This window comes from Equus przewalskii, chromosome 2, assembly GCF_037783145.1.
Source record: "Equus przewalskii isolate Varuska chromosome 2, EquPr2, whole genome shotgun sequence".
Classification (NCBI taxonomy): domain Eukaryota; kingdom Metazoa; phylum Chordata; class Mammalia; order Perissodactyla; family Equidae; genus Equus; species Equus przewalskii.
This window is the reverse complement of record NC_091832.1, coordinates 37,319,282-37,345,238: the sequence shown is the minus strand read 5'-3', so window position 1 is coordinate 37,345,238 and position 25,957 is coordinate 37,319,282. Positions and strand designations below refer to the sequence as shown.

Sequence of the window (25,957 nt, the reverse complement as noted above, 5' to 3'; positions counted from 1 at the left end):
CCCAAAGAAATGGAAATCTGCAATTTGCCTGATGAAGAATTCAAAATTATTGTTTAAAAGAAGCTCAGTGAGCTACAAGAAAACACAGAAAGACAATTCAATGAAATCAGAAAAACAATACATGGACAAAGCAAGAAGTTTAACAGAGAAACAGAAATCGTAGAAAAGAATCAAACGAAAAACTTAATTAACTTTTAAAAGGTATTCATGTTAAAATCATTTAATTGGATCTTGTTATTTACCAAAAAAAAGGAACAAAACAGAAATTCTGGAACTGTAGAATACAATGAATGAAATTTTTTTAAAAAATGCAAAGAGAGCATCAATATCAGACTTGATCAAGCAGAAGAAAGAATCTGTGAAGTAGAAGACAAGTCATTTGAAGTTACCTATTCAGAAGAGAAAAAGAATGGAAAAGAGTGAAGAAAGCCCACGTGAACTATGGGGTATCATTAGGAGAAACAGTCTACGGATTACTGGAGTCCCAGAAGGAGAAGAGGTGGAGAAAGGGACAGGAAGCTTTTTTAAAGAAATAATGGCTCAGAATTTCTCAAATCTGGGGAGAGATGTGCATTTCCAAGTTCATGAAGCTCATAGGTCCCCAAACGATTTCAACTCAAAAAGATCTTCTCTAAGACACATTATAATAAAACTGTCTAAAATCAAAGAAAAAGAGAGAATTTTAAAAGCAGCAAGAGAAACAAATTCCTTACATATAAGGGAAGTCTCTTAAGGCTATCGGCGGATGTCTCAATAGAAACCTTACAGGACAGGACAGAGGGGGATGATATATTCAAGTGCTGAAAGCAAAAGAATTGCCAACCAAGAATGCTTTACCCAGCAAAGCTGTCCTTCAGAAATGAAGGAGAGAGAAAGATTTTCCCAGACAAATGAAAGCTGAGGGAGTTCATCAGCACTAGACCTGCCTTACAAAAAATGCTGAAAGGAGCTCTTTAAGCTGAAATGAAAGGATACTAATTAGTAACATGAAAACATATGAAAAGATAAAACACACTGAAAAAGGTAAGCATACAGTCAAATTCAGAATACTCTAATCCTATAATATGGTGCAGTGTTCATCACTTAATTCTAGCATAAAGGTTAAAGGACAAAAGCATTATAAAAAACTATAGCTACAGTAATTTGTTAATGGATATACAGTATAAAAATATGCAAATTCTGACATCAAAAACATAAAATGGGGGGAGTAAAAGGGGAGAGTTTTTGTATATGATCAAAGTTAAGTTGTTATCAGCTTAGAATAGACTGTTACAAGATGTTTTACGTAAGCCTTACGGTAACCATAAAGCAAAAACCTACAGTAGACACACAAAAAGTAAAGAGAAGAGAATCAAAGCATACTACTACAGAAGATCTTCAATTTGCACAGGAAAAGAGACAGAGAGGAAGAAAGGAATAAGGGAAGTACAAAACAGCCAGAAAACAACTAATGAGATGGCATCAGCAAGTCCTCACTATCAATAAATACTTTAAATGTAAACAGATTAAATTCTCCAGTCAAAAGGCATAGAGTATCTTTTCTGATGACAGTGGTATGAAACTAGAACTCAATAACAGGAGGAAAACTGGAAAATCCACAAATATGTAGAAATTAAACACCACACTCCTGAACAACCAATAGGTCGAAGAAGAAACCAAAAGAGAAATTAAAAAATATCTTGAAACGAATGAAAATGGAAACACAACATAGCAAAACTTATGGGATGCAGCAAAAGCAATTCTAAGAGGGAGGTTTATAGCAATAAGTGTCCACATTAAGAAAAGGAAAGATCTCAAATAAAGAATCTAATCATACACTCAAGGAACTAGAAAAGGAAAAATAAACTAAGCACCAAGTTATAAGAAGGAAGAAAATAACAAAGATCCTTTGTCAAAGGGTCACCATGAAACCTACCTTGGGAAACATTCCTGTGCAGTACTCAGGAGCCTAAGGCCCAATACCTAAAAGGATACCTTTCAGCAGACTGGGGCAGAGGAGGCAGTCACTTATTAAGCCAGAAGACCTAGGCCCAAGTCTCAGCTCTGCACTTGAACTCATTTTGTGACTGTGTTGTTCTCAGAGCCCCGCTTCCTCCCCTGCAAACAGGGTATGATAGCAGAGGGCCTGCCCTGTCTTCCACTGCACAGCATGGTTCTGATGACCTGAAAAAGCACTGTGTGCACTGTAAAGTGACATAGACATTTGAAGCGATCTTGTTATTGCTACTATTATTTATCCTTCAGATTTAAGCTCCTACTGGGAATAAATATTCACAACAAATAGGAAATACAATACCTTCCAAAAGAACAGGAGGCATCAAGTCCAGACTGTTGGTCCTAAATGACTCAAACTACCATTCTACCAAACCAGATAAGAGTTGGACTTTATATTTTGCCTGGCCCGTTATAGTAGGACAATAAAGCATACAAGCAATTCCAGAAACGGTCTTCTTCCTTAGACTCTCATCACGTTTGTTTGTTTCTCTGCTTTAACAGGTTGCCCAAAATCACACAGTTATTCGGCACAGAAAATAGATTTCACTTTTTGCCCATCACATAGGAAAAAATGTTAATACTCACTGTTGGCAAGAGTGTGGGAAAATGGTCACTTTTGCTCATGGTTGATGAGATTATAAAATGGCATGTTTTTGAAGTACAAATTGGCAGCATCTATCAGACAGGAACATTTACCTTTTCACCCATCAATTCCATTTCCAGAAACCTAACCCCAGTCAGAGATAGATGAGCATGCAAGGCTACTGCAGAAACAACACAAATGTCCATTAACAGGGACTGGGTGAATAAAATACAGTGCAAGGCACATGTGGGGCTACACAGCGGAGCAGACAGGGCGGGGAAGCCTGGACTGCAGTCCTGTTTCCACTTCTCACTAGCTGTGTGATTGGGGGCAAGTCATTTCTCAATCTGTCACTCACTTTGTTCAACAGTAAAATGGGAAAACTGTACCACCTACCTTACGAGAGAGTTGGGAAAACTAAATTAAATCATTTATGTGAGCACTCCCAAACTGCCTGGCAAAAAGTAAGCACTCAGTAAGGTTAACCACTAAATAATAATAATAATAATTATTATTATTATTATTATTATTATTAGCATCCACACCATGCAGTGGTCCACTGGGCAACCACGACATAAGAAGTGCTGGATCTCCATGTGCTGCCATAGAAACGAAGCGCTCATTGAAAACCCCCATGTCTATCGACAGAATGGTGAAATAAATTGTGGATGATTCAGAACAGGAACTACTACTACCTAGCAATGAAAAAGAACAAACTACTGATATGAAGAACAATAGGAGTGAATTTCACGAATTTAATGATGGCGAGAGAAACCAGACTCCAAGAGCACAAACTTTAGGATTTCATTTATATTGAAGTTCAAGGACAAGCAAAAGGGAACCGCGGTGACAGAGATCAGAACAGTGATGACTCTGGGTGGAGGGGAGTGGGAGCAGACTGGGAGGAGGCACCGGAGAGTCTTACAGGACACCAGAATGTTCCATATCTTCATGACCTGGGGGTTGGTCATCTGTGTGTACACGGTAAAAATCATCCAGCTGTACTCTTAGGATTTATGCATTTTACTGGATGCAGCTTTGTGACCTTAAGGAAATTATTTAACCTCCCTGCGCCTCAGTTCCCTCATCAACAAGAAGGGGTCTAATGAGACCTGCCCTGCAGGGTTGTTGTGAGGGAAGGAGGGAGGGATATGTACCATGCTGGCAGGGCCCAGACTCTTGACAGGCGGAGGCCTCCCTCCTGCCGCCAGACCTGGCTCCTCCACACTACCCACACGGACCCAAAGGTCAATCCTGAATGACAGCTTGATCTAGAAACACTGATCAAAACCTGGGACATCCAAAAGAGACTTCAACACATGCTTTTCAGAGGAGGGGCTTTCCTGAAGACCTGCCAGAATATTCCACTCATCCCCTATGAGTACTCAGAAAGATAGCACCAAAATGAAATTCTGAGTCTCAGCCCACTTGGCTGTACCAATGGTCACTCTCCAAGGACCATTCATTACACCCACCCGCCAACCCCTCTTCTCAGTACTCACGGACATCACTGAATCCTCCAGAACCAATGTCCACTGGCCTGGGCACCTCTGGTCTGAGAACCTCTGGCCTGAGCTTGGCCAGCCAGAGCTCCTCGGGCCCCAGCACCACTGGAGTGAGTTTTCCTGGAGTCAGCTTCGATGGGTCCTGCTTCACTGCTGTCAGCTCCTCTGGTTTGAGGCCCACTGGTCCGAGCACCACAGGTGGGAGGTCCGAGGGTCTGATGGCCTCTGGATTCTGCTTGGCGGCTTGGCTACTCGTTCTCAGGAATGAAGCCAGTGTGTCCTGGCCTGTGTCCTCTAAGCAGGAGATGAACAAAAGCAGGGCTTGACTCCCTCGAGTCTCTAGATCTATGATCAGCTGCCTGGCCTGATCGCGCCGAGATCCAGAGCGCTGTTGGGAAAGAAAGACATGGCGCTATTACCCACGCGCTTTCCTATGACTCTCGCCATCTTCCCCCATTTCCTACCTAGCGTAAGTCTAAACAGTGAGGCACATGGGCAAAAACTGAGCCTGCAGGTACACTGAGTGTGTGCCCCTCGCCAGCCTTTGCTTATGTACTTGTTCAGTATTTTGGAGGCATCTACCGTGCACCCAGCACTGTGCTACACGCTGAAAATACAGCAGCGAACAGTCTCATCTTCAAGGAGCAAACAACTAGTGGGGGATGCAAACAGACAAATCAACAACAACACAGCAAAGAGAGAAGTGCCAGGAGGGAAAGCACATGGGACTGGGAGGGTACAGGGGCACCCAACTCAGCCATGGGGGGTCAGGGAGGCATCCAGGAGGCGATGTCTTAGCTGAGACCCCAGGGAACACTAGGAAGTGAATAGAGAATTCGGAGAAATGAGATATGTAAGCAGAGGTGGGGAACAGCAGCAAGGCATGAGGCATTTGCGGGGCCATGCCAAGAAAGCCGTGAGGAGCCACTGGAGAGTTTTAAGAAGGGAGTCAGATTCAGATCTGCCTTTTAGAGAAATCATCCTGGGGGCACAGAGGACAATGGAAGGGAGTGAGACATAGCCAGGTCAGGTAGCAGCAAAGATGGTGAAGAAGTGAGAGGACAGGGGCCAGCCCTGTGGCGCAGCAGTTAAGTGCGCATGTTCCTATTCTCGGCGGCCAGGGGTTCGCCGGTTCACATCCCAGGTGTGGACATGGCATCGCTTGGCAAGCCATGCTGTGGTAGGCGTCCCACATATAAAGGAGAGGAACATGGGCATGGATGTTAGCTCAGGGCCAGTCTTCCTCAGCAAAAAAAGGAGGATTGGAGGATTAGCAGTAGTTAGCTCAGGGATAATCTTCCTCCAAAAAAAGAAAAAAGAAGTGAGAGGACAGACCAGAGAAAGAAGGAGGGAAAATCAACTATACTTGGGCATTGATTGGGTTGACTGTGAAGATGCAGGAATGGTCAAGGTTGACAGGTATGGGATGGTGGGGCTGGTCACTAAGGCAAGGAGCAGGGTGGGAGCAGGAGGAAGATGTCCCTTGAGACCTAGCACCAGGCAAATTCCTCAGGATCCACAGGGATAAAAAACCACCCCATCTTCAACTATCCTATGGCAGTGCTGTCCAAGAGACCCTTCCGTAATGATGGAAATGTTCTTTGTCTGCACTATCCGATATGGTAGCCATCAGCCACATGTGCCTACCTGGGTCATACAACTGAAGAACTGAATTTTTTGTTTAATTACTACGTATTTACATTTAAATAGCTTCATGTGGCTAATGGGTACTACACTGAACAGCAGACCTATAGTGTCACTGAGAAGATAATTCTTACTAGCAAAACAGCTACATGTCTACTTCTCTGCAAGTAGATCGTGGTGTTTTGATTTCTCTCCACATTTACTGAACACTCAGACACTGTGTTAAATGCATCATTTCATTTACTCCCCCTCAACAAGCTTAATGGGTTAAATCACAATGATTACAACTATTCCCACTTTACAGAAGGGTGTTACAACTTCCCTATATGTAACAAAGCCAGGATGAGGACCCAGATCCATGTGGCTCAGCCATACCAGGCATGGCAAAATGGCAGCCTGTTGTACACACGATGTTCTTTAAAAATTCTGAATTTGTTGCTAACATCTAAAATCATGGAATTTGACACTGAAATCAAGATTTCCAGTTTCTCTTTAAGAACGTGAAAAATCAGCAACACCAGGCTACATTCTGGTATGACCACACTCAGCTGGAGCTGGGGGGATGCCTGCACTAGTGCCCACCCAATGGGCCTCCCAGGCATTTGAGTTTGCGATCCCTGTGAATTTACCTGAAGACAAGGATATGGCCTCAAACCATTTCCACTCCTCAGTACAAGCCACACAACAGGCACTCATAAGACTTTTTTTTTTTTTTGAGGAAGATTAGCCCTGAGCTAACATCTGCCACCAATCCTCCTCTTTTTGCTGAGGAAGACTGGCCCTGAGCTAACATCCCTGCCCATCTTCCTCTGTTTTTTTCATTCGTGGGACGCCTGCCACAGCATGGCTTGATAAGCGGTGTCTAGGTCCACGCCTGGGATTCGAACCGGCAAACCCCAGGCCACTGAAGCAGAGCACGTGAACTTAACTGCTATGCCACCAGGCCGGCCCCATAAGACTTCTTTTAATGTTACCACTCATTGGCAATTTTCCATATGATACTTGTCCCATTAAGGACTTCCTCATTGGGTCAGGCCAAGCTCCTGGATGACACAGAAACTGGACACTCTGCCTGCAAGCAACCCACAGGGCACTGGCCAGGGGCCTCCAGGAAGTCAGACATAGCCACCTCGAGGTAGGAAATACCTCCTGGACCCTCCTCACTTCACAGGACTGTGGCGAGGGGCAAATAAAACAAAGACACCACAGTGTTTTAAAGAGAACCTCAAATGTTTGCCTTATTATTCTCTCCATTGCCTGCATCAGGCCCCTCATCCCTGAAACCTCTTACAAACCATGACCTTAACACAAGAGGGCTGGCCAAAAGGACAGGGCACAACCAGCTACCACAGCTTGAGCCCTCACTCCGTGCGGGACACTATACTGTCTCACATCGTTATCTCATTGAGCCCTCACAACAATACTACTCTTGTCCCCATTTCACAGGCCAGGAAACTGAGGCTCAAAGAGGATAAGTGACTTGCCCAAAGACACAGTGCCAGGTAGTCTGACCCCCAAGTGGGTGCCCTGAACCTCTATGCCAGAGGAGGAAAAAACACACAATCCCCCTTCCTGGCAAGAAGCACAGGGCTGCAACAGCTCACAGCGTACGCCCACGGTGCAGGGCGTGGAATCGGTTTCGCACGCCCCCAAAGAAGTGTTTGGGATTGCCTGGTTCCGCTGGCCGATTTCGTGGGCTCGACGCCATGAGGGAAACAGCGGTTCCCACAGAGTAGTTCTTAAAAAGGTGGGTACTGGGTGGCACAGACCAGGGAGGGGAGGGCGGGAGCTCAGCCATTAAGTCATGTTGTGGCTTCAACAACCCTCTCCGCGCGGGGTCGCGGTCCCCATCCGTGACAAGAAGACTGCGCGCGGCGCGAGAAGCGGGGGGACGCCGGCTGGGCGGGGGCTGGGGCTGGGGCGCACCTGGATGTCCTCGATCATGTCGGGCGTGAAGAGCTCGCGGGTTAGCAGAGCGTCCCAGAGCGAGTCCACCTGCAGCTCGCGGACCAGCCTCAGCCGGCTCCGCCGCAGGAGCTGCCGGTCGGCCTCGTTCATGGCAGATAGACGGCGGGGACCCGGGCCGCCTCCGTCCGCTTCCGGGCCTCGGCCAGCGCGCCCGCCCGCGCCCCAAGATCCGCCCCCAGACCGGCCACAGCATTGCGCCCCGCCCCCTCACCTCCCCTTCCCCCCACCCCCGGGTCCCGCCCCCAGGCCTGCCCCCGCCCCCGCCTCCCGCCCACTAGGCTCCGCCTCCGCGCCCCGCCCCAGGACACACCCAGAGGCCCCGCCCCGCTCCAGGCTCCGCCTCCGCGCCCCGCCCCCAGGACACACCCCGAGGCCCCGCCCCGCTCCAGGCTCCTCCGCCGCGCCCCGCCCCGCCCCCAGGACACCCCCCCCCGAGGCCCCGCCCCGCTCCAGGCTCCGCCTCCGCTCCCCGCCCCCAGGACACACCCCGAGGCCCCGCCCCGCTCCAGGCTCCGCCTCCGCGCCCCGCCCCGCCCCCAGGACACACCCCGAGGCCCTGCCCCGCACCAGGCTCCGCCCCCGCACCACTGCCCCGCCCCCAGGATACACGCACACCCCCGCGGCTGCCGCCGCCAGCCCCTAAGCAGACCAACTCGGAGCAGGTGACAGTGCTGGTAAGAGGGCCAGCCATGCATGGAGCCATGGTCTGTCCCGCCCCATTCAACCTCTTCCCAAGTATAGCTGCCCTCTAGCCCCCTCCAGTGCCCACAAGAAAACCATAATTCTCCTGCCCCACTTCCGTGCCCAGATCTCGTAGTTTACTGTTCCAAACTCCGTGTCTCATCCAGAGAAGCCAATATTATAACGTCTTCCGTTCCCTTCTTCCCTCCTTCCCACCCTAACACCTCCCACAAAGAAAAAACACTGGCAGAAATCTAGTCCTCTCAACTCCCAGTTTGTAGGGCTCATTTCCACATTTCAAAAATGATTGCCCCTGTTTCTTGAGCATTTGCTAAGTCTCAGCCATTGTGCTAGCCATTTTATATTGCATTATCTCATTTATTTCCTGACTACAATCCTAGCAGGGAAGTACTATTCTTTTCCCCAACTTTACAGATGTGGACGCTGGGGCTCAAGGAAGTGGTCACCGTTCAAAGTCGCAGAAGTAGTACGTAGCAGAGGCAGGCAGGATTTAAACCCGAAGCTAACTCAAGTCCACCGTAGAATGTATTCTCTCGAGCAGCAAAACCTCAGCCTCATTCATTCATTTATTCCACAAATATTTATTGAGATTCTGTCTGTGCTGAGATCCGTGCAGGCACTGAGAATATATAGGGGAACAAAACAGACAAAAAGTCCCTGGGCCCGGACTGGTGGCGTGATGGTTAAGTTCAGTGTGCTGCGCTTCTGCGGCCCAGGGTTTGTGGGTTTGGATCCTGGGCATGGACCTACAGCACTCATCAAAGCCCTGCTGTGGTGGCGACCCACAAACAAAAAATAGAGGAAGACTGGCACAGATGTTAGCTCAGGGCGAATCTTCCTCAAGCAAAATGAGGAGGATTGGCAACAGGTGTTAGCTCAGGGCCAATCTTCCTCACCAAAGGAAAAAAAGAAAGCCCTGCCCTTACAAGCTTACATTCCAGTAGGAGGAGATAGACGATAAACAATATAAAGAAAAGATATATGTTACATAGTGATAAATGCAAAGGAGATTAAAAACAGGGCAGGTGGATATAAAATCTCTTTCTTTATATCCCCAAGGAAACTCATTGGCTCAATGAAAGCTTACCTCATTCACCTGTGACTCCCATGCCCCTCCACCCACACACAAAGCCCTTTCCCGTGCTAAGGGCAAGGCCTGGCCCATTCTGGGTGGAGCTCGCTTTTTGGTAAACGGGTTTAGGAGTCCTGGATTCTAGGCCGTGGGCGAGTCCCTGCCCTTCTCTGGGCCTTAGTCTCCAAATCAGCATATGGAAGAGTTAGACTAGAAAAGATCCCTAAGGCCCCTTCCAGCTCTGACGCTCTAGGATTCTATGAATAGGGTTAAAGAGAACAGGGACCAACGATTGCTTCCCCAACCTAGCAACTGTTGCTAGACGAGGGCCATCTCCTGGTAGGAGTGGAAACTCCTCCCCGGATCGGGGAGGTCTTTTGGGCATCCCATCATGCATCGCCACTTTGCCTCGCTAGCAGGCACGTTTTGGCCTCTTTGGTCACGACCGTCGCTTTGATCCAGCCAGAGAGCGCGCCTCGTTCCTATGGCAACCGCGCCTGGCCCACGCGCAGACGGCGGGTGACAAGGGTCAAAACAGATTCTCAAAGTGGAAGCTTTCGACCCATTCAGTCCGCGCCTTCTGTGCGCCAAGCCTTTAAGTGTCACGTGACTCTCCTCCGGCTGGTCCCCTCCTCTTTCCCCTCCCCAGGCCCCGGCGAGCGCTCGTGTGGACCGGAGGCTCCCTGCTCGGCGGACTAACTGGAGCACCGAGGCTGCAGCCGCTTAGGCCGGTGCCCTTTCCCGGTAACTCCTTCCCCGCGTGACGCGCGGAGCCGCAGATTCGGCAGGGCCGGGCAGGCTCGGGGATCTCCCGTCGGTTCCTCGCTCCTGGTCCCCGCTGGGCCCGAGGGGAACCGGGAGCCGACAGGGCCCGGCCCAGGGCTCTCGCGGGGCAGCGGGGGAGGCAGCTGTCTCTTGAAGGGTTGCGACCTCCGGCGGGAGCTTGAGGCGGGGCCGAGACCTAGAGCGCGTCTCTGGGGGCAGCTGCCGGGTCCAGGGATACTGCCCGAGGGCGGTAGCCTACCTGTTGGGCAGGTTGTTTCCTGCCCTGGGGCCGGCATGGTCGAGCTGTCAGCCAAAGAACTTCACGGCTCCCCGCCCCTTGGGCCCTCTGACTGAAGGCGACTGACACAGTTGAATAAGGCAGTGATTGCACTGCGTGGTAGAAAAAATACTGTTAATAGGTACCACTTACTGATTGTTGGCCCTGTGCTCAGTAAATCCTTTACGCACGTTTAACTCTCGTGGTGATCCTTTCAAGGTGGTATTATTCACCCCCATTTTACGAATAAGGTCACTGAGGCTTAGCAAGTTTAAGTAACTCGCCCAAGGTCGTAAAGTGATGGATCCCAATCTTAGTCTCGTTCCAGAGACCATGTACTAAACCAGCAGCCTTCCCGATTTTTAGCGCGCTATACGTGTTGGTGAGGATGGAATAGGTCATAGGTGCCTTAACAAGGAAGAAATTCATTTGTTTTAGGATTTTATTCAGCATGCATGCAGTCCTGATTGGCCATTAGGTGAGTCAATTTCGTGAGGATTCCCATGCAGCATTTAGACTTCCACTTACCAACATCCACCGCTGTCAACAGCTTTGACTCCCTTAAGTAAGGTGTCACGTTAGACGCTTGAACCTTAAAACTTTCATAATTTATGGGAAGTCTGGATAAATATGGTCCTTGAAAAATCATTGTATGATGTCTCAAAGATTGTAATCCTGGAGTGTAAATGTGTGTGCAATACAGCACTACTTTATCCATTAACCAGCCAGGATTATTTCCAAAGCCAACACTGAATTCAGTCATTACACTCACCAGAGATGAAGCTTTAACATTTGAAGACAGTGCCTGGTCTACACTCTGCCATTAATCCCCGTTCACCAGGAGTATTTCCAAAACCAACATTGAATTCAGTCACTACACTCAGGCGAGATGAAGCTTTAACATTTGAAGACCGTGCCTGGTCTACACCCTGCCATTAATCCCCCTTCACGTAGAAAACTAAATTTTTTCTCGCCACTTTTTCTCATCTGAGATCTCCATTTATAATGACCATGTTGCTCATGATTAAATTAAAGAGCAGCTTCTCATTTTCTTGTTCAACTGATGAAAAAGAACAGAATTGGAGCTTACCAAGTCATAATCGCACAGTTTTTTGAAAGTGTTTCACTTTCATATTTGTACTTGTTTAACCCGTGAGAACATCACAACTCGCTCGTTTTGTGGTTTTGCACACGGTAAATCTTATGATTTCATGAATTTATTTAGCACGCACTCAGTGAGGTGTTCTTAAGCCACGTATTTTAAATTTAAACTATTGTTGTCAGAATAAGTGAAATAGTGTTTGAGACGTAGTCACCTTGATTTTCCTATGTATGTTTTCCCACATTTGCTTATTATTTCTTCATCTCATTCATTTTCAGTCATTTCTAAAGCTTTTCTAATCCAAGGATTCTGGAGGGTTGCTGTTAATTCTTATTGCTCATCTTTTCATCTATAATAGTTCTTATTTGCGGTATTCGAAAATAGTAGTGAGATTTTGATTTTAAAAAATAGAGTCAAGCAGCTTGACACTTCTTGCAAAGTATCTTTTGTTTGTTTTGTTTTTCATCTATATATCTTCTATCTCTACGTAAAAAGCAAGATTGTCCAGGTTTCTACCACTGAAACTTACTGCCTCTTCAATCATTTCAGCTCTGGAAAGGAAGAGAAATGGAAGTGAAAAAGTTGAGCATTTCCTGGCAGTTCTTGCTAGTTCTGGTTCTGATCCTGCACATTCTCTCTGCGTTGGATTTTGACCCATACAGAGTCCTAGGGGTCAGCCGAACAGCCAGTCAGGCTGATATTAAAAAGGCTTATAAGAAGCTCGCCCGGGAATGGTAGGTGAAACAAAGAAATAGCAGTTTAATATAAGCTAAGCAGTTTTAGAGGGGAATGAAACCTAAAGTATGGTTAGCTTTTGTCTCTGTTTCTGTGTTCCATAAACATATAATATATACGTGTCTAAAATATTTTATTTGGGAGAACTAATGTTCGTGTTATTATATAATTTTTAGTGATGAGACCCCAAGCCTATATTACTATGAAACCCTTTTTTAGGAATTCTTTGACTTAAAGAATTGCCCTAGACACTGTTAGCATATTTAATGTTAAAAAGTAAAGTAGGAGGGAACTTTCATTTTAAAAGTGTGTATGTAGTCAGCAGTGGGTAAGCTACCCATCCCGTGGTGTTATTCATAAAGGAACTCTATGAGATGAGTGTCACTGCCAACGGGAGCACTATCCAATCCTGTTCTCTAATTTATTAATTTTTAAGCTTTCAAAAAAAATTTTAGAGTAAGAACTTTTGCCTTCAATTTAAAGATTATTCAGGAACTGAGTACATTACTTTTAAAAAATTATGCTATAGAAAAATCATAATTTTACCTGTAGATATTGTATGTGGCAGAGAATATACAAGGGTTTGTGAATTAGCAGAGTAGCAATAAATTTAAAACTTGTTTGGACAACATCATCAGTTTTTTCCACGCTTTGGCTATGCTGAAGAAGTAGAAGTGTTGGATTATATAGCTGGAGGGGAGCTTCACGAGGAGGAAAGGCTGGAATGGACAGAGGTGACTACAAGCTGGGTGAACCAACCATAAGTAATGAGAGAGGGTTTGGATGGGAACCATCAGTGAGCATCTGCTGCTGCTAGGTTCCAGGTTCTATGCTTTTTATCTCATTTAAACCTTATAATTACCCCATGAGGGAGGATATTGCTGTCTCTGTCTTATGGGTGAAGAAATCTTGGCTCAGAGTTGTTAAGTCTGTATTACCTCTGGGTTCCATACATAGTTTGACCTTCCGCACCAACAGGTTGTTTATTGCTTTTTGTTTTTTCCTCATTTACCTATCTGGGCAGAGGTATGAGTGAGTGGGTTAATGTCTGGGTCAGTAGGAAGTTATGCAGGAGCAAAGCTGACACATGCAAATGGCATTGCAGGCTGTGTCATGACTCTGCCTGACACCATTATTCTTCAACAAAAGATGTATCTTAGTTTTAAACTGGTTGCAATAAAGGTAAAAGTTTTAGAATATAATGTTTTGAATCCATAAACTCTTTAGACTGTGTTCATATCACGAGGAATCCAGAACTGGATACTAAAAACAATCTCTAATTATGCATGGCCTCTTTCCAGGGACTCTCTTTACAGCAAAGTTGCTTTCTGCATCATTTCAAACTCTTGCCTCTTTGTGTTTAAAGCGAATATATAAATCTTCAGTGAATTCATAAGGTAGCAGCATTCTTTTGGACAGGGTATGGCCTTTGACAACATTTTAAAAGCAGAAATGAGAGCTTTAGCATGTGGGACCTGTTAAAATGTACAGCTTTGACTTTTCTGTCTTCCAGAGCTGAAAAGGGTGTTAAGATATTAATTAAATGAGTCATATGCTTCTCTTCCTTAATTAGATTCTCTCTAGGAGTAATTCATCACCATAGAAATATAGAGTATCATCTAGTGAAAGTCTAAAATTTTGCTTTACCTTTGTGTTTTCACTGTACTATTATTTTCTGCTGTTTTGGCCATGGCAATGTTGTATCACTGAAATAGTTTGTTTCATTTCCTAGTGGTTTCGCATATACTGAAAATACGGGTGTTTCCCAGTTTGACTTTTCCGAAGGAGCTCCAGCAGGGGCATGGTTGACTGTTGAATTGGATTTGTAGCTTTTCTCTATCATGTTTTACTACTTTCTAGTGTTTCCTAAACGTCTCATGCGCTTTCCCCTTGCTTGGTGAAACCATTTAAATTTACTTTTTCTCTCAGGAAAGCTATGTTTCTCTCCCAGTGATTAAGTTTTATCAGAGGTGCTTCTCTTTTGTCATTTACGTTAGCAAAATAAACAACTACTCCTACCCCAAGAAAAACAGGTCATAAAATTTGATTTGAAGCAAATGCTTGTAACGTGGTCAGTCACCTGAACAGTAAATCTATTTGTCTAATATTTTGCTGTATTTCTTTTTCTCCCTTTGTTTTTATTCCCTTAGGGGTAGCTAGACAGCCAGTAGATACCAAGTATGGTATTTTCGTCACTTTGAAATTTAAAGGATGTGTATTATATTGTAGTCTGTGAAATGTTTCATGCACACTGGAAATAGCATTGGACAGTACTTTCCTAGAGCTGAATTTATCTTTTTCTAAATGTTTTCAACTTTGTGGTATCTTCCAGCGATTAGGAAAATACTCCTTATAAACTGAATCTGTCTTGTGGTTTCCTCCCTGTCCTTGGGCCTTGGCTTCCTCTGTTTCAGGATCTGTGGTTCTACCCCAGCTGCCCTCACAACTCTCTCTTTGGTTCAGTCTCCTTAGAAGCCCCTTCCTACCTTTCTCCTGTATGTTAAATCTTCATTTGTATGATTGCATAATTTTTTTCTTCTCAGCCTTTAGCCTAAGTTTGAATATTTAAAGCACCTTTTTTTTTTTGTCATCCAGAAGCATGCTTTGGAACCACCATCTTGTTTCCTTAAGTCATACTATTTTCATTATACCCAGCTGAAATTTTTTCCCACTAATATTCATAACAAGGATTAAGTAGTTGAGAGGAGTGATGTTTTAAATTCAGCAGCCAATCATTTGAAGTTTCTTCCTTTTTAGTGAAATCAGAATATGTGGCACAATGCATTCAAACATGTTCCTGCTAGAATAAGTTGGTCAAGTCATAAAGTTTTTTTATTCTGGTGTACTTGGCGCCGTTTTTAATAGTCATTTGCCTCCCAGTGGATTGTGTCTCTTTCCAGAACCTTTGCTAGAGGAAATTTATTAGAAGTTAGCAGAGGTGATTACATAGAGAATAAGCTCTGTAATAGAGTCTCTTAATAAGATGAACACTGAAAAATCAATCAGTGTAAAACACTGATTTAGATCTTAGGGAGTTCTAAGGAAGTAAAACCCAGCCCCTAATTTCCAGGACTTTAAAATCCCCAAAGCTAAAATTGGTATAAACACAAGCAGATTATAGAATAATATATGACCCCAGGATAGATACAGTTAATTGCCAGCTGTGTATGATGGCAAAAATTAGTTCTAATATTAGTTGCAACTATTAGTTGCAACCACTTTGCGTAAGTTGTAGACTTTTCTCACATCTTGAAACATGTGTCCTTGAAATCATTACCCATTTGTAGGCAAAAGGCAATCACAGGCCACAGGCAGGATGGGATAACCAGAGTCCTGATGAAAACTGAAATGTTCTGATTTGAACATCAGCAGCAAGCTGCTATTTGGAGCATGGTTGTTACTAAACAAATTCACGGTGCATCCTAAAACCTCTTTCCTCTGTCTCCCTGAGTTGTCAGAAGAAATACTTTCATTGATATCATTCTAACATTGGGATGAAATGCTGCCATCCCGGGAGAAGAAGTCAGTTCACTTATGCATAAGTGACTTTACCCTTGAGCCAGCTTTAGCAGCCGCCTTTCCTGGGTGCAATGCTGCTGTACTGTCTGGTGCTGTGAAAATGTGCCCAGCTCAAGTGCTTTTGGAAGTTGCCTGTTTCAGAGTTTGGTTTACTATGTCAATGTGAAGCAAGTGATTGCTTCTACCATTTATTTTTTAAGTAACTGTCCTAACAAAATGGCCTTCGATTTGCCTCTGATGTAGTGAACTGTGTGTACAAGGATGTTAACTGACCATGTGTAGAACATTAAGTCCATTCTCACTGCCTGCCCATTTGTGTTTCAGGCATCCTGACAAAAACAAAGATCCTGGAGCAGAAGACAAGTTCATTCAAATTAGCAAGGCTTACGAGGTATTGTGGCAGACTTTGTGATGCATCCATTAGTTCTGATAAAATATGCCTTAGGTGATCAGTTTTGTGAAGTCCTCTCAGAAAGCAGTGTCTCCTGTGCCCTTGACCCAGTTTCTACATGTTGGTAGAGAGAACATATTTGGCCACATCCAATATGTTGAAACTAGTGCCCGAGCACTTCAGCTCTTGAAAAAAACTGGCCTATTTTAAAGGCTTTAATTGGAGTTGTAGAATTACCCTGAATGTATGTCTGTTTCCTTTTTAGAAACTTACATTACATGCTTGCTTCGGCAGCACGTAGACTGGAAACATTAAAAAATCACAGACCAGGTTCCCATGTTTATTACAGTGACACAAGGTTACAAGTACATTTAAACACAAGATTTTCAACAGTTTTCCAGCATGTCAGCTTAAGTAGGTTGGTCCAGAACACGCGTAAAGATAGGTCCATGGGTCCTGATTTGTGGCGGGTGACGCTCTTCAACAGGCAGTGCTTAGTTCCTAGCATGACACGTCATCCTAAAACAGCTTCTGGAATTCTAGACTTCAGAGTTGTTTCTAAGTAAAACAAAGTCAGCTAACATACAGGACACTGAGCTCAATTCTGTGGCTACTTGTTGGTGTTCGTAGCTTTTCATATCTTGATTTGAAGTATTCCAACTTACATGGTATGACCGAGTCAGCTTTCCTGTGGTTGAGCCCTGGTAATCAACATTACGTTTTTTCTTTATTTTACTGGTGTGTGACTGCATTTAGAACATCTAGCTATGCCATATCTTTCCATTTATTTTCTTCTTATGTCTTCCAAGCTGCTTACAGGAAAGCCCTCTGCGTGAACCTTTTTTTCCATTTTACAGATTTCTTATTTTTTTCCCTTTCTTCACAGATTCTTTCCAATGAAGAAAAGAGATCAAATTACGATCACTATGGAGATGCTGGAGAGAAGCAGGGCTACCAGAAGCAGCAGCAGCAGCGAGAGTACCGCTTCCGCCATTTCCACGAGAATTTTTATTTTGATGAGTCTTTTTTTCATTTCCCTTTTAATTCTGAGCGGCGGGACTCAATTGACGAAAAGTATTTATTGCACTTTTCACATTATGTCAATGAAGTGGTTCCAGATAGTTTCAAGAAACCCTACCTCATTAAGATCACCTCAGACTGGTGCTTTAGCTGCATCCATATCGAGCCTGTTTGGAAAGAAGTGGTTCAAGAACTGGAAGGATTGGGTAAGATAATTTTATTCATTGGAAGATGTTTGTATAGGAGAAGGTGACTTTTGTGTCTCCTGAATTTTGTGGGATGTTGGGGAGAAGGAACAGTTAATGAGATGTCCCTTCACAAATTCACGGTGACTGGTGTTTTCCAGGGACCCATTTTCAGAGAGGGGACTTGTATAGCCACTTTCATTTTGCATTACTAATTTGCAGCTTTCTGTAGTCTCCTAACATCTAGTTGGGGGCCTAATAGATAGGAGAAGCTTAAAAACTATTAGTGGAACAAAGCAGCCCTCCAGCATCAATTTTAATGCCGGTAGGATTTGCAGATTATTCTGTGAGTATTTGCAGGTATTCTTATGGTGTTTCTCTGCGTACTGGTTTGCCAGGGCTGTCATAACAAAATAGCACAGACTGGATGGGTGCAACAACAGACATTTATTTTCTCATAGTTCTTGGGGTTGACGTTCAAGATCCAGGTTTCGACAGGTCTGCTTTCTTCCAAAGCCTCTCTCCGTGGCTGGCAGATGGCTGCCTTCTCCCCGTGTCCTCACACGGTCGTCTCTCTGTGTGTACTTGTGTCTGTGTCTCACTCTCTCTTTCTGTGTCCTAATCTCTTCCTATAAGGACACCAATCCTATTGGACCAGGACCCACTCTAACGACCCATTTTAATTTAATTACTACTTTAAAGGCCCTCTCTCCAAACTCAGTGGTTGGGGCTGAGGGGCCTGGATTTCTCTGGAGAGAGCATATAACTGAAAACCATCTGTTCATTTCTTCTAAAACAGAAATTTTCCACCTGTTGTTCAGAGGTACTTAGATTTGCCAGAGTGCTTTCGTGAGGTTGAATAAAGTTGTTCTTGGAAGATGAGGGAACAAGTTTAGCACCGTGTCTTCCCTGTGGTGGGCGGTCAGTAGATGCTCACTGCTGGTGCATGGCGAGTGAGTGAGAGGTTGAGATCAGGTGGGAGCCACTGGCTGAACCGCTGCTTTATCACAAAGCATAACTGCATTTTAAGCCAGGCGAGGTGCATGCTGAAGACTGTTGAAACTCTTCAGTCTTAGGAGCTGACGTTAAGACCCAATAGCAGAACACAAGCATGAAACCATTGCATAATTTAGGATGGTAGTGTGTTTACACCAGCGTCAGATCAGAGCCAACGTGCCAGGCAAACATATGTGACGTGAAGCAGCATAGCTCAGTGGCTACCACTGTGACCATAGGCTGAGGGGTCAGAGAGAACGGGCTTCAGATCTCACCTCTGTCGTTTACTATCTTTGCGTCTTTGGACAAATTATTTAACCCAAGTGTTTTCATCTCTATAATGGCTTTAATAGTCTCAAATCAACAGATTGTTACAAAGATTAAATGAGGAAAATGTATGTTAAGTGCCTGATACATAGTAAGTACTTAAGAAATGAACCTTAGAGAATTTCTGATTAACTGGGCTTTCTGCTTTACCAAAGTAAAATTTTTTAAAGCACCTATTTTATAAACTTCTTTTAAAAATCTTTCTTAAATGTATTAGTCTACTTTGTTCAACTCACTGACTATCAAGCACCAACTTTTGACTTATTTTTAGTTAATTCTTGAAAGGAGATTAGCAGTTGGCTGGGCAGGGAACAGAGGAGTAACGTTCCAGGCAGAGGAAAGAGCGCAGGCAGGGAAGCAAAGAGCACCCACAGAAGAGCCAAGAGTGGCATGTGACTGGGGTGTGGGTGGGAGAGGAGCACACAGGGAGCATGCTGGGAGCCAGGCAGTGAGGAGGCTGAAAGTCCAGGCTGAGGAAGCTAGACCTTATTTATCATTGGCTTTGGAAATCCTGGACTTAAAAAAAAAAAAAAAGACCTTTATTCTATTTCATCTACTTTGATAAAGACATCACTAAAGAAATATTCAAAGACTGTGGTTGGATCCTCTTCAGGTGCCTGGTTTTTGGACTTTATTTTATAGTATGTAATAAAGCCAGGAAAAGTATTTAAGTAGAGGAGTGATCTAATCGGAGCTACACTTTTCAAAGCTAGCTTAAAGCTGCATGCAGGACAGATTGAAGAAAGCAAGAATAGAGGTGGGGGGTGGGGGAGCAGTTACCAGCCCTGGCAAGACAGCAACCTTTGGCCTGAACTAGGGTGGTAGGAATAGAGAAGAGAGGACGGGTGTAGGATATTGCAAGGGTGGGATCATAGAGGTCTGGAGGAGCCTGGCTCCTGGAGAGCGTTTGAATGTGAGAAATGAGGAAAAGAGGAGAGAGAGGGTCAAGATTGACTCTGCATTCTGTCTTGAGCTACTGGATGGGCAGGGAATACAGGGAAGAGTTGCATTTGGGGAGAAGTGGTTCTCAACAATAACTACAGCTTGGACATACTGAGTATGCTGACGTGAAAATAACACAAGCATAATAATAATAATAGCCTGTGTTTATTGAGAGTATACCATATGCCAGGCACTGTTGTAAGTATCAACTCACATTAAACAACAACCCTTTGAGGCAGGTGCTGTTGTAATCCATCTTTTACAGATACTTAGCTCACTTTTGGTATCTTGTCAAGGTCCCACAGTTGGTATTTGGCAGAGCTGGGATTCAAACCCAGGTAGTCTGGCTCCACAGTCCACGCGTGGAACATGATGCTGTACGGCCTTTCTGTGCCCTTAAATCTTAGATGATTGAAGATCTTGCCAGTCTTTTGGGTTATTGTGCTATATAATCCTAATAGTCAGGACTCAAAATGACAAGGATAGAAGCAGCCAGATTTAGATCCATAGAAGTGATATTTACTGAATATTTAGTCCGTTCCTCCACTCCACCCCCCAAGTCCCCTGGAAGGCAGGTTTTGACTAAATGTGTTAGATTAGTTTGCTCTATAAACCATTTTCCTCTTTGGAACATTTGGATTCATTGAAGATTCCTAACGGGTTCCACTTGGTTATGGTTGGGAGGCGTTGAGATGTGATCCTTACAGTACCTGTGGCCGTTCCCCGTCCAGGTGAGGCAGCATTATCCTTTAAGACAGTTACTGCAGCAAATGTTTCTATTCTTAGTTGACAGAAGGAGCAGACAATCAAAGATGAGCTGAGAGGTCTGGGGAAGCCTGGACATTATCTCAGAATAACATAAACGCCTGAGTTGCAGTTGAAGGAGAGACAACAGTCCTACCCCAGGAGAAATGCTGCAGCCGTTCAGGTGGAATCTGTGTTCATGCAATTTGGTAATAACTAGCGTGCGAAAGCATCCAGTGTTTATAGACAGCCATGCTGTGAAGGAGGGCCCAGAAACGGTCAGCTGACCTGGAGGAGCTTACTGTTTAGTTGAAGAGAAAATCTGTACCCAGGGAATTCACACCACCCTCACATTTGCACATACAGAATAATACAGAACTGCAGGAGTAAGTAGAGGATGACAAGGAATTCCTTCCATCTTCTCATTTAAAACTTTTTTCTTGATGAACCAGGTACTATATTAGACATTAAAGTGTACATTGTAATAATAGTTTTTAGTGAGCATTTCAGTTGTTTCGCATTATGCTGAATGTTTTGTATGGGTTGTCTTTATCCCCAGAGTAACCCAATGAGGGAGAGACTATTGTTATCCCTATTTTACAGATGAAGAAACTGAGGCCAGGAAGGTTCAGGAAATAGTCGAGGTCACACTGTTCATAAACAGCTGTGTTGGGATGTGGGCCCAGGAGTCTCACTCCCGGGTTCACTCTTTTAACCACTGTGCTGCCCTGCTTCAGAAATTAGTAAAACCTGGTCCTTGCACCCAGGAAACTCACATCGGAGATGCCCTGAATCGTACATCGCACCCAGTGCTTGCTGGGAGGTGCAGACAGAGCTCCCAGAGTGTGAGGGAGGGTGAATGTCTTGAAATCAGACATCATTTCAGGGAAACCCAATCTGGATGATCACGCAGCGATGATTCACCATGGCTTCTTATTTACAAGGAAGGAATAATTCCTCTCTTTCGAGGAACTGCTAAGTACAGAACAATTTCATACTCTCTAGGAAAAGGGGCTACCTGGATATTGGGGGAAAAAATTTTTTTTCTGCTTTAGCTCCATGTCCTTGATTTTGCTTTATGTCGCATGGTTTTGCGTCTTAGTAGTTTATTTACTAACAGGTTTGTAGTTAGCCAGGTCTGACAGTTGTGTATTCTTCTACCTGGCTCTGTAGCCTCCCTTAAGGCATATGCAGAAGTTGAAAGAAAAATGAATGTGTGTATGCTCCAGAGAGGAAACAGAATTTCCCTAAAGGATGTGATACACATGTAGGATTGCATAATGAAGGCAAATATAATTTGGCACCTCAAAATAGAGGCATGACACAGAGATGTTTAGTACTGTACAGAAAGAAGACCCTCCTACAAACTCAAAAAGAGAAGAAAATATTAGTATTTTTAATTCCCCAGGCTCTGCAGATTAGCCAGAAACATCAATCCATATAAAAATCAAATAATATTTCTGAAAGAGATCACATATGCTTTGTCTTTCTTTTAAATTTGCTGCTAAAGTTCCTTCGGATTCTGGGCACCTCCCTGTCATCTAGCCAGGCAGGTTATGCTGAATCTGGATAAGGACATGTGAATAGTTGTACTTGCTGTTCGCCTAGCTGAGCTTGCTTTATGAACCCTGAGCTTTGGAGTGTAGAGAATTTGAAGGCAGAGGAGGAGGGGTGGAACTGTTGTTCACTGTGACTCAGAGACCCTAAGTCAGTGCCAGTCATTGTGGTCATTTCCCAGCTTGAATCTTAGGGAGAAGACAGTGCTGCCAACTTTTCTCACTCTTCCTTCCCAGCTGGGATGGGGGCAGGGCGAGAGTAGACCTGGACTTAATCTGAAGGGGAGAAGTAAAAAGCCTCTAGAGGGGGCTGGCGCCGTGGCTGAGTGGTTAAGTTCGTGCGCCCTGCTGCAGGCGGCCCAAGGTTTTGTCAGTTCGAATCCTGGGCGCAGACATGGCACTGGGCGCAGACATGGCACCGCTCATCAAACCACGCTGAGGCAGCGTCCCACATGCCACAACTAGAAGGACCCACAACTAAGAATATACAACTATGTACCGGGGGGCTTTGGGGAGAAAAAGGAAAAAAAAAATTAGAAAAAAAAAAAGCCTATAGAATTTACGAATGGGATTATAATAGTAAGACTCGAAGTCCTTTGTAGAAATGATCCAAGATAATAGCCTTTTAGATTTGGAAAACATTATGTGTAATGAAGGTGATATATCTAATTCAAAGGACTCAAAGGTAATTTTAAGTAAGAGAAATGAAACCTAATCACTTTTATTCTGTTTTAACTGGAAAAAAGGTATATTATGGGAGCATGGGAAAGGTGGGGAAAGGACAACATAAAGAGCAAGGGTTTGACGTTGTTTCTCACGCTCTGCACAAGGAAGAGGCAGGGTCAGTTGGAGGACGAAATCCACTCACATGGGGCAGTCTCGGTATCAGACTTCACCATGGTCTGGATGAAATAATACTTAATAGTAATAGTTGTGGTTAATTAGGCACCTGCTGTATTCCAGGCTCTGGGTTAGTTTCTTTTTTATATTATGTCATTTAATCCTCACAACAACTTGTTTCCGTTTCACCCATAAGGAGACTGAAGCTCAGAAAGCTTAAATGACTTGCCTAAGGTTGCACAGCTAGTGGGTAGCAGAGCTGATATTTGAATCTGGGTCTGTCTGACTTCAAATGCTTTACTTGATTCATTTATTTGTTTAAAAAAAAGTTGAGTGCCTACTAAGTGTCAGGAACTGTTCTAGATCTTAAGGATAGAGCAGTAAACAAAATAACCAGAAATCCCTGCACTCACAGAACTGCCATTCTGCTGAAGGGAGACAAACAAATAAATACGACGTGCGCTCTGTCCTGTGGCGATACAGTGCGGCGGAGCGGGGCGGGCACCGGGGAGTGCAGGGGAGAGGCTGCAGTGCGAAGTTGGGCAGATGAGGAAGGTCTCGCTGAGAAGGCGGCCCGCAAGGGGCGAGCAGGAGCTTCAGGGGCATCTAGGGGAAGAGCACATTGAACAGCAAGGGCACAAGATCTCTTCAGTTTGCCTTTGCTCTCCCAAGACTGCCTGTGCCCCTTGTCCTGATTCCAGGCCCACCAGCCATCTTTCTGATTACTGATCCTGGTCCCTGTGTGTCCCCAAATCTGGTAGCGGGTACCCTGAATGATGCAGTTACTGGAAAGGTGCGTATTCCCTGGGATCTGTTAATAAATTGGCATCTGGTCTGGGTGGTAATCCCTGGTAAGGTTGATTAGGGTGAGTCGGCCTCTAAGAAATTGACCCCTCCAGTCTTCAAAACCTAGGCTGGAAGAGGTCATTGGAGACGGGAAGGAGCCAGGCTTTGCAGTCAGCTGGGCCTGGGTGCACACTAACTGTGAAGCCAGGTAAGTTTTCCTCAGCCTCTCCAAGCCCCAGTTTCCTCATCCATGACGCTAACAGTCCTTACCACTCGGTGTTTGTGAGTGTGAAAAGTACACTGTATATAAAGTTCTAACTAGAGAGGGCTCAAGACGTGGTAATTCCACCCCTGGGCCTTTGCTGTGTGGCCACTTGACCTCCCTAGGTGGTGTTTCTTCTGACTTTACGTAAGACCAAATCTCTCAGTGTATATGCGCCTGCTATACTCTTGTTCTCTCTTCTGCTCACATCCTTCTTACTATATTCACGCTGTTCCATAGTTATTTCACTGCCTCTAGTGTGATTTACTAATGTACCAGACTTGGCTCTAGAACATCCAGTTTGGATTCTTGTTCTGCAATTTTACCAGCTCTGCAAACGGGGATACATTACTTAACCTCTCTGAATCTTTTATGTTAGCTGTAAAATGAGGGGAGTGGACTGTGTGGTGTCTAAGGTTCCTCCTTTCCGTACCTTGAGATTCTTCAAGGGTCACAGTCAGGTGACCTGCAGATAGATTTGTTTGTATACTCAGCAGTTTTAAAGTGTTATGTTTGTGAGCCAGGCCATTTCCTCAGCAATTCCATTTTTGGAGTTTAACTAGGAAATAATCGCACAAGGGCACGAAGATGTGTATACAAAGATGTACAAGGAAGCCCATCAAAACGCTCCTTATAATGGTCAAAGGCAAAAGGAACATCAAAGTGCAACAGTAAGGAATCGGTTAAATAGATTGATGGCCCAGTTTCAGTGAGCTCCTGCTGTGTGCCACGTTCTGTGCTGGTGCTCGGGGTACATCAGAGAACTAAACAAAGATCCTGCCTTCATGAGGCTTACCTTCTAGCAGAGGGAGACACATGAGAAGCAATCGACGGAATAAGGAAAGTGTGTGAGATGTTAGAAGATGGTAACTGCTATGGAAAAAGGGAAGGTGAGCGAGTTGAGGGGGGATCCTGAGTGTGGGGAGCACAGTTAAATATGGGAGCTGGGTGGGCTTCATTGAGGAGGACTCGCAGGTGGTGAAGGAGTCAGCTACACAGATGTCAGGGAGATACTCCAGGCAGAGGGAACAGCCAGCACCGAGGCCCTACGGCAGGGGCCTGCCAGAGCGTTGAAAGGAGAGCAAGGATGCTGGGGCTGGAGCGAGGTGAGTGTGAGTAGGAGAGGAAGGAGATCAGAGCGGGCCAGGGGCCAAATCACAAAGGGTCTTGTCGGCTTTTCTGACCAGTGTGGCTTTTATTCCGAGTGAAACGGGGAGTCTGCAGGGTTTGAGCAGAGGAGTGATGTGATCTGTGCTTATATTTTAGAAGGAACAGTCTGGCTGCTATGCTGGGAACAGGCTGCAGGGGACAAGGAGAAACAGGGGCACCATTTAGGAGGGTACTGCAGCAACCAGGGAAGAGCGATGATGACTCGGAGGGAGTATCACGAAAGTAGAGGAAAATGGTGGAATTTCTGGTATATTTTAAAGACAGCACCAGCAAGACCCACTGACAGATTGGATGTGGGATGTGAGAGACGAGAGAAGTTGAACATGACTCAGGATTTTCCGCCTGAGTAATGGGAGGGAGGGTGCTGCGATCAAGCGAAGTGGCAAAGGCCTGAGTGGAGCAAGTCTGAAGGCGGAGATGAGCAGTTCTTTTGGGGAACGTTAAGCTCGAGAAGTCTGTTAGACATGCAGGAGAAAAAGTGTTTTCACTGGCTGTTAGTATTTTATCTCCACTGGGTCCTCCAAATATATTGGTTGAATGAAAGATGAAGAAAAGTTATTCAAATATTATGTGAAAGAAGTATTAGACGATCCTATTTTATGTATACATGTGTGTATACAGACACACACACATACACTTATTTGTATAAGAAAAAATATGTATAGATACCAAAATATTAACAGTAGTGATATGGGTTATGGTGTTTGAGTGATTTTAGCTTAATTTCTTTCTCTTTTTAGAAATCTGTATTTTCTAAAATCTCTCTCTATATAAAAGAGAGACATGCTCTGAAGAGTGAGAAGACTATGACTTCTGTCAATAAATCATAGGTTTTTTTCAACCATTGCTAAGTAGTTGAAGAACCCTTGGA

At 44.7% G+C, this 25,957-nt stretch overlaps 2 protein-coding genes across 8 annotated transcripts in view; one reads left to right on the top strand and one right to left on the bottom strand.

The window, feature by feature from the left end:
• The window catches only part of CASP9 (caspase 9), a 29,640-nt gene extending 21,668 nt beyond the window's left edge, over window positions 1-7,972 (bottom strand). For 3 of the 5 annotated variants that reach the window (XR_011535401.1, XR_011535398.1, XM_070602613.1), the window contains exons 1-2: window positions 7,654-7,911; window positions 4,081-4,471 (exon numbers count right to left, since the gene is read on the bottom strand). Coding sequence is in view for 3 of the 5 variants with exons in the window: in XM_070602613.1 (XP_070458714.1) it covers window positions 4,081-4,471; window positions 7,654-7,785 (523 nt within the window). In the remaining 2 variants the exon portion in view is untranslated. Of the gene's footprint in view, window positions 1-4,080; window positions 4,472-7,653 lie in introns of all 5 variants that reach the window. The other 2 variants (XM_070602630.1, XM_070602619.1) reach the window with 2 other exon arrangements.
• Window positions 7,973-9,880: 1,908 nt separating this feature from the next.
• DNAJC16 (DnaJ heat shock protein family (Hsp40) member C16) overlaps window positions 9,881-25,957 on the top strand; it is a 38,595-nt gene continuing 22,518 nt past the window's right edge. Inside the window, exons 1-4 of one of the 3 annotated variants that reach the window (XM_070602588.1) lie at window positions 9,881-10,213; window positions 12,163-12,347; window positions 16,192-16,258; window positions 17,145-17,484. In XM_070602588.1, the coding sequence (XP_070458689.1) occupies window positions 12,181-12,347; window positions 16,192-16,258; window positions 17,145-17,484 (574 nt within the window). In that variant the 5' untranslated portion in view covers window positions 9,881-10,213; window positions 12,163-12,180. Of the gene's footprint in view, window positions 10,990-12,162; window positions 12,348-16,191; window positions 16,259-17,144; window positions 17,485-25,957 lie in introns of all 3 variants that reach the window. The other 2 variants (XM_070602595.1, XM_070602598.1) reach the window with 2 other exon arrangements.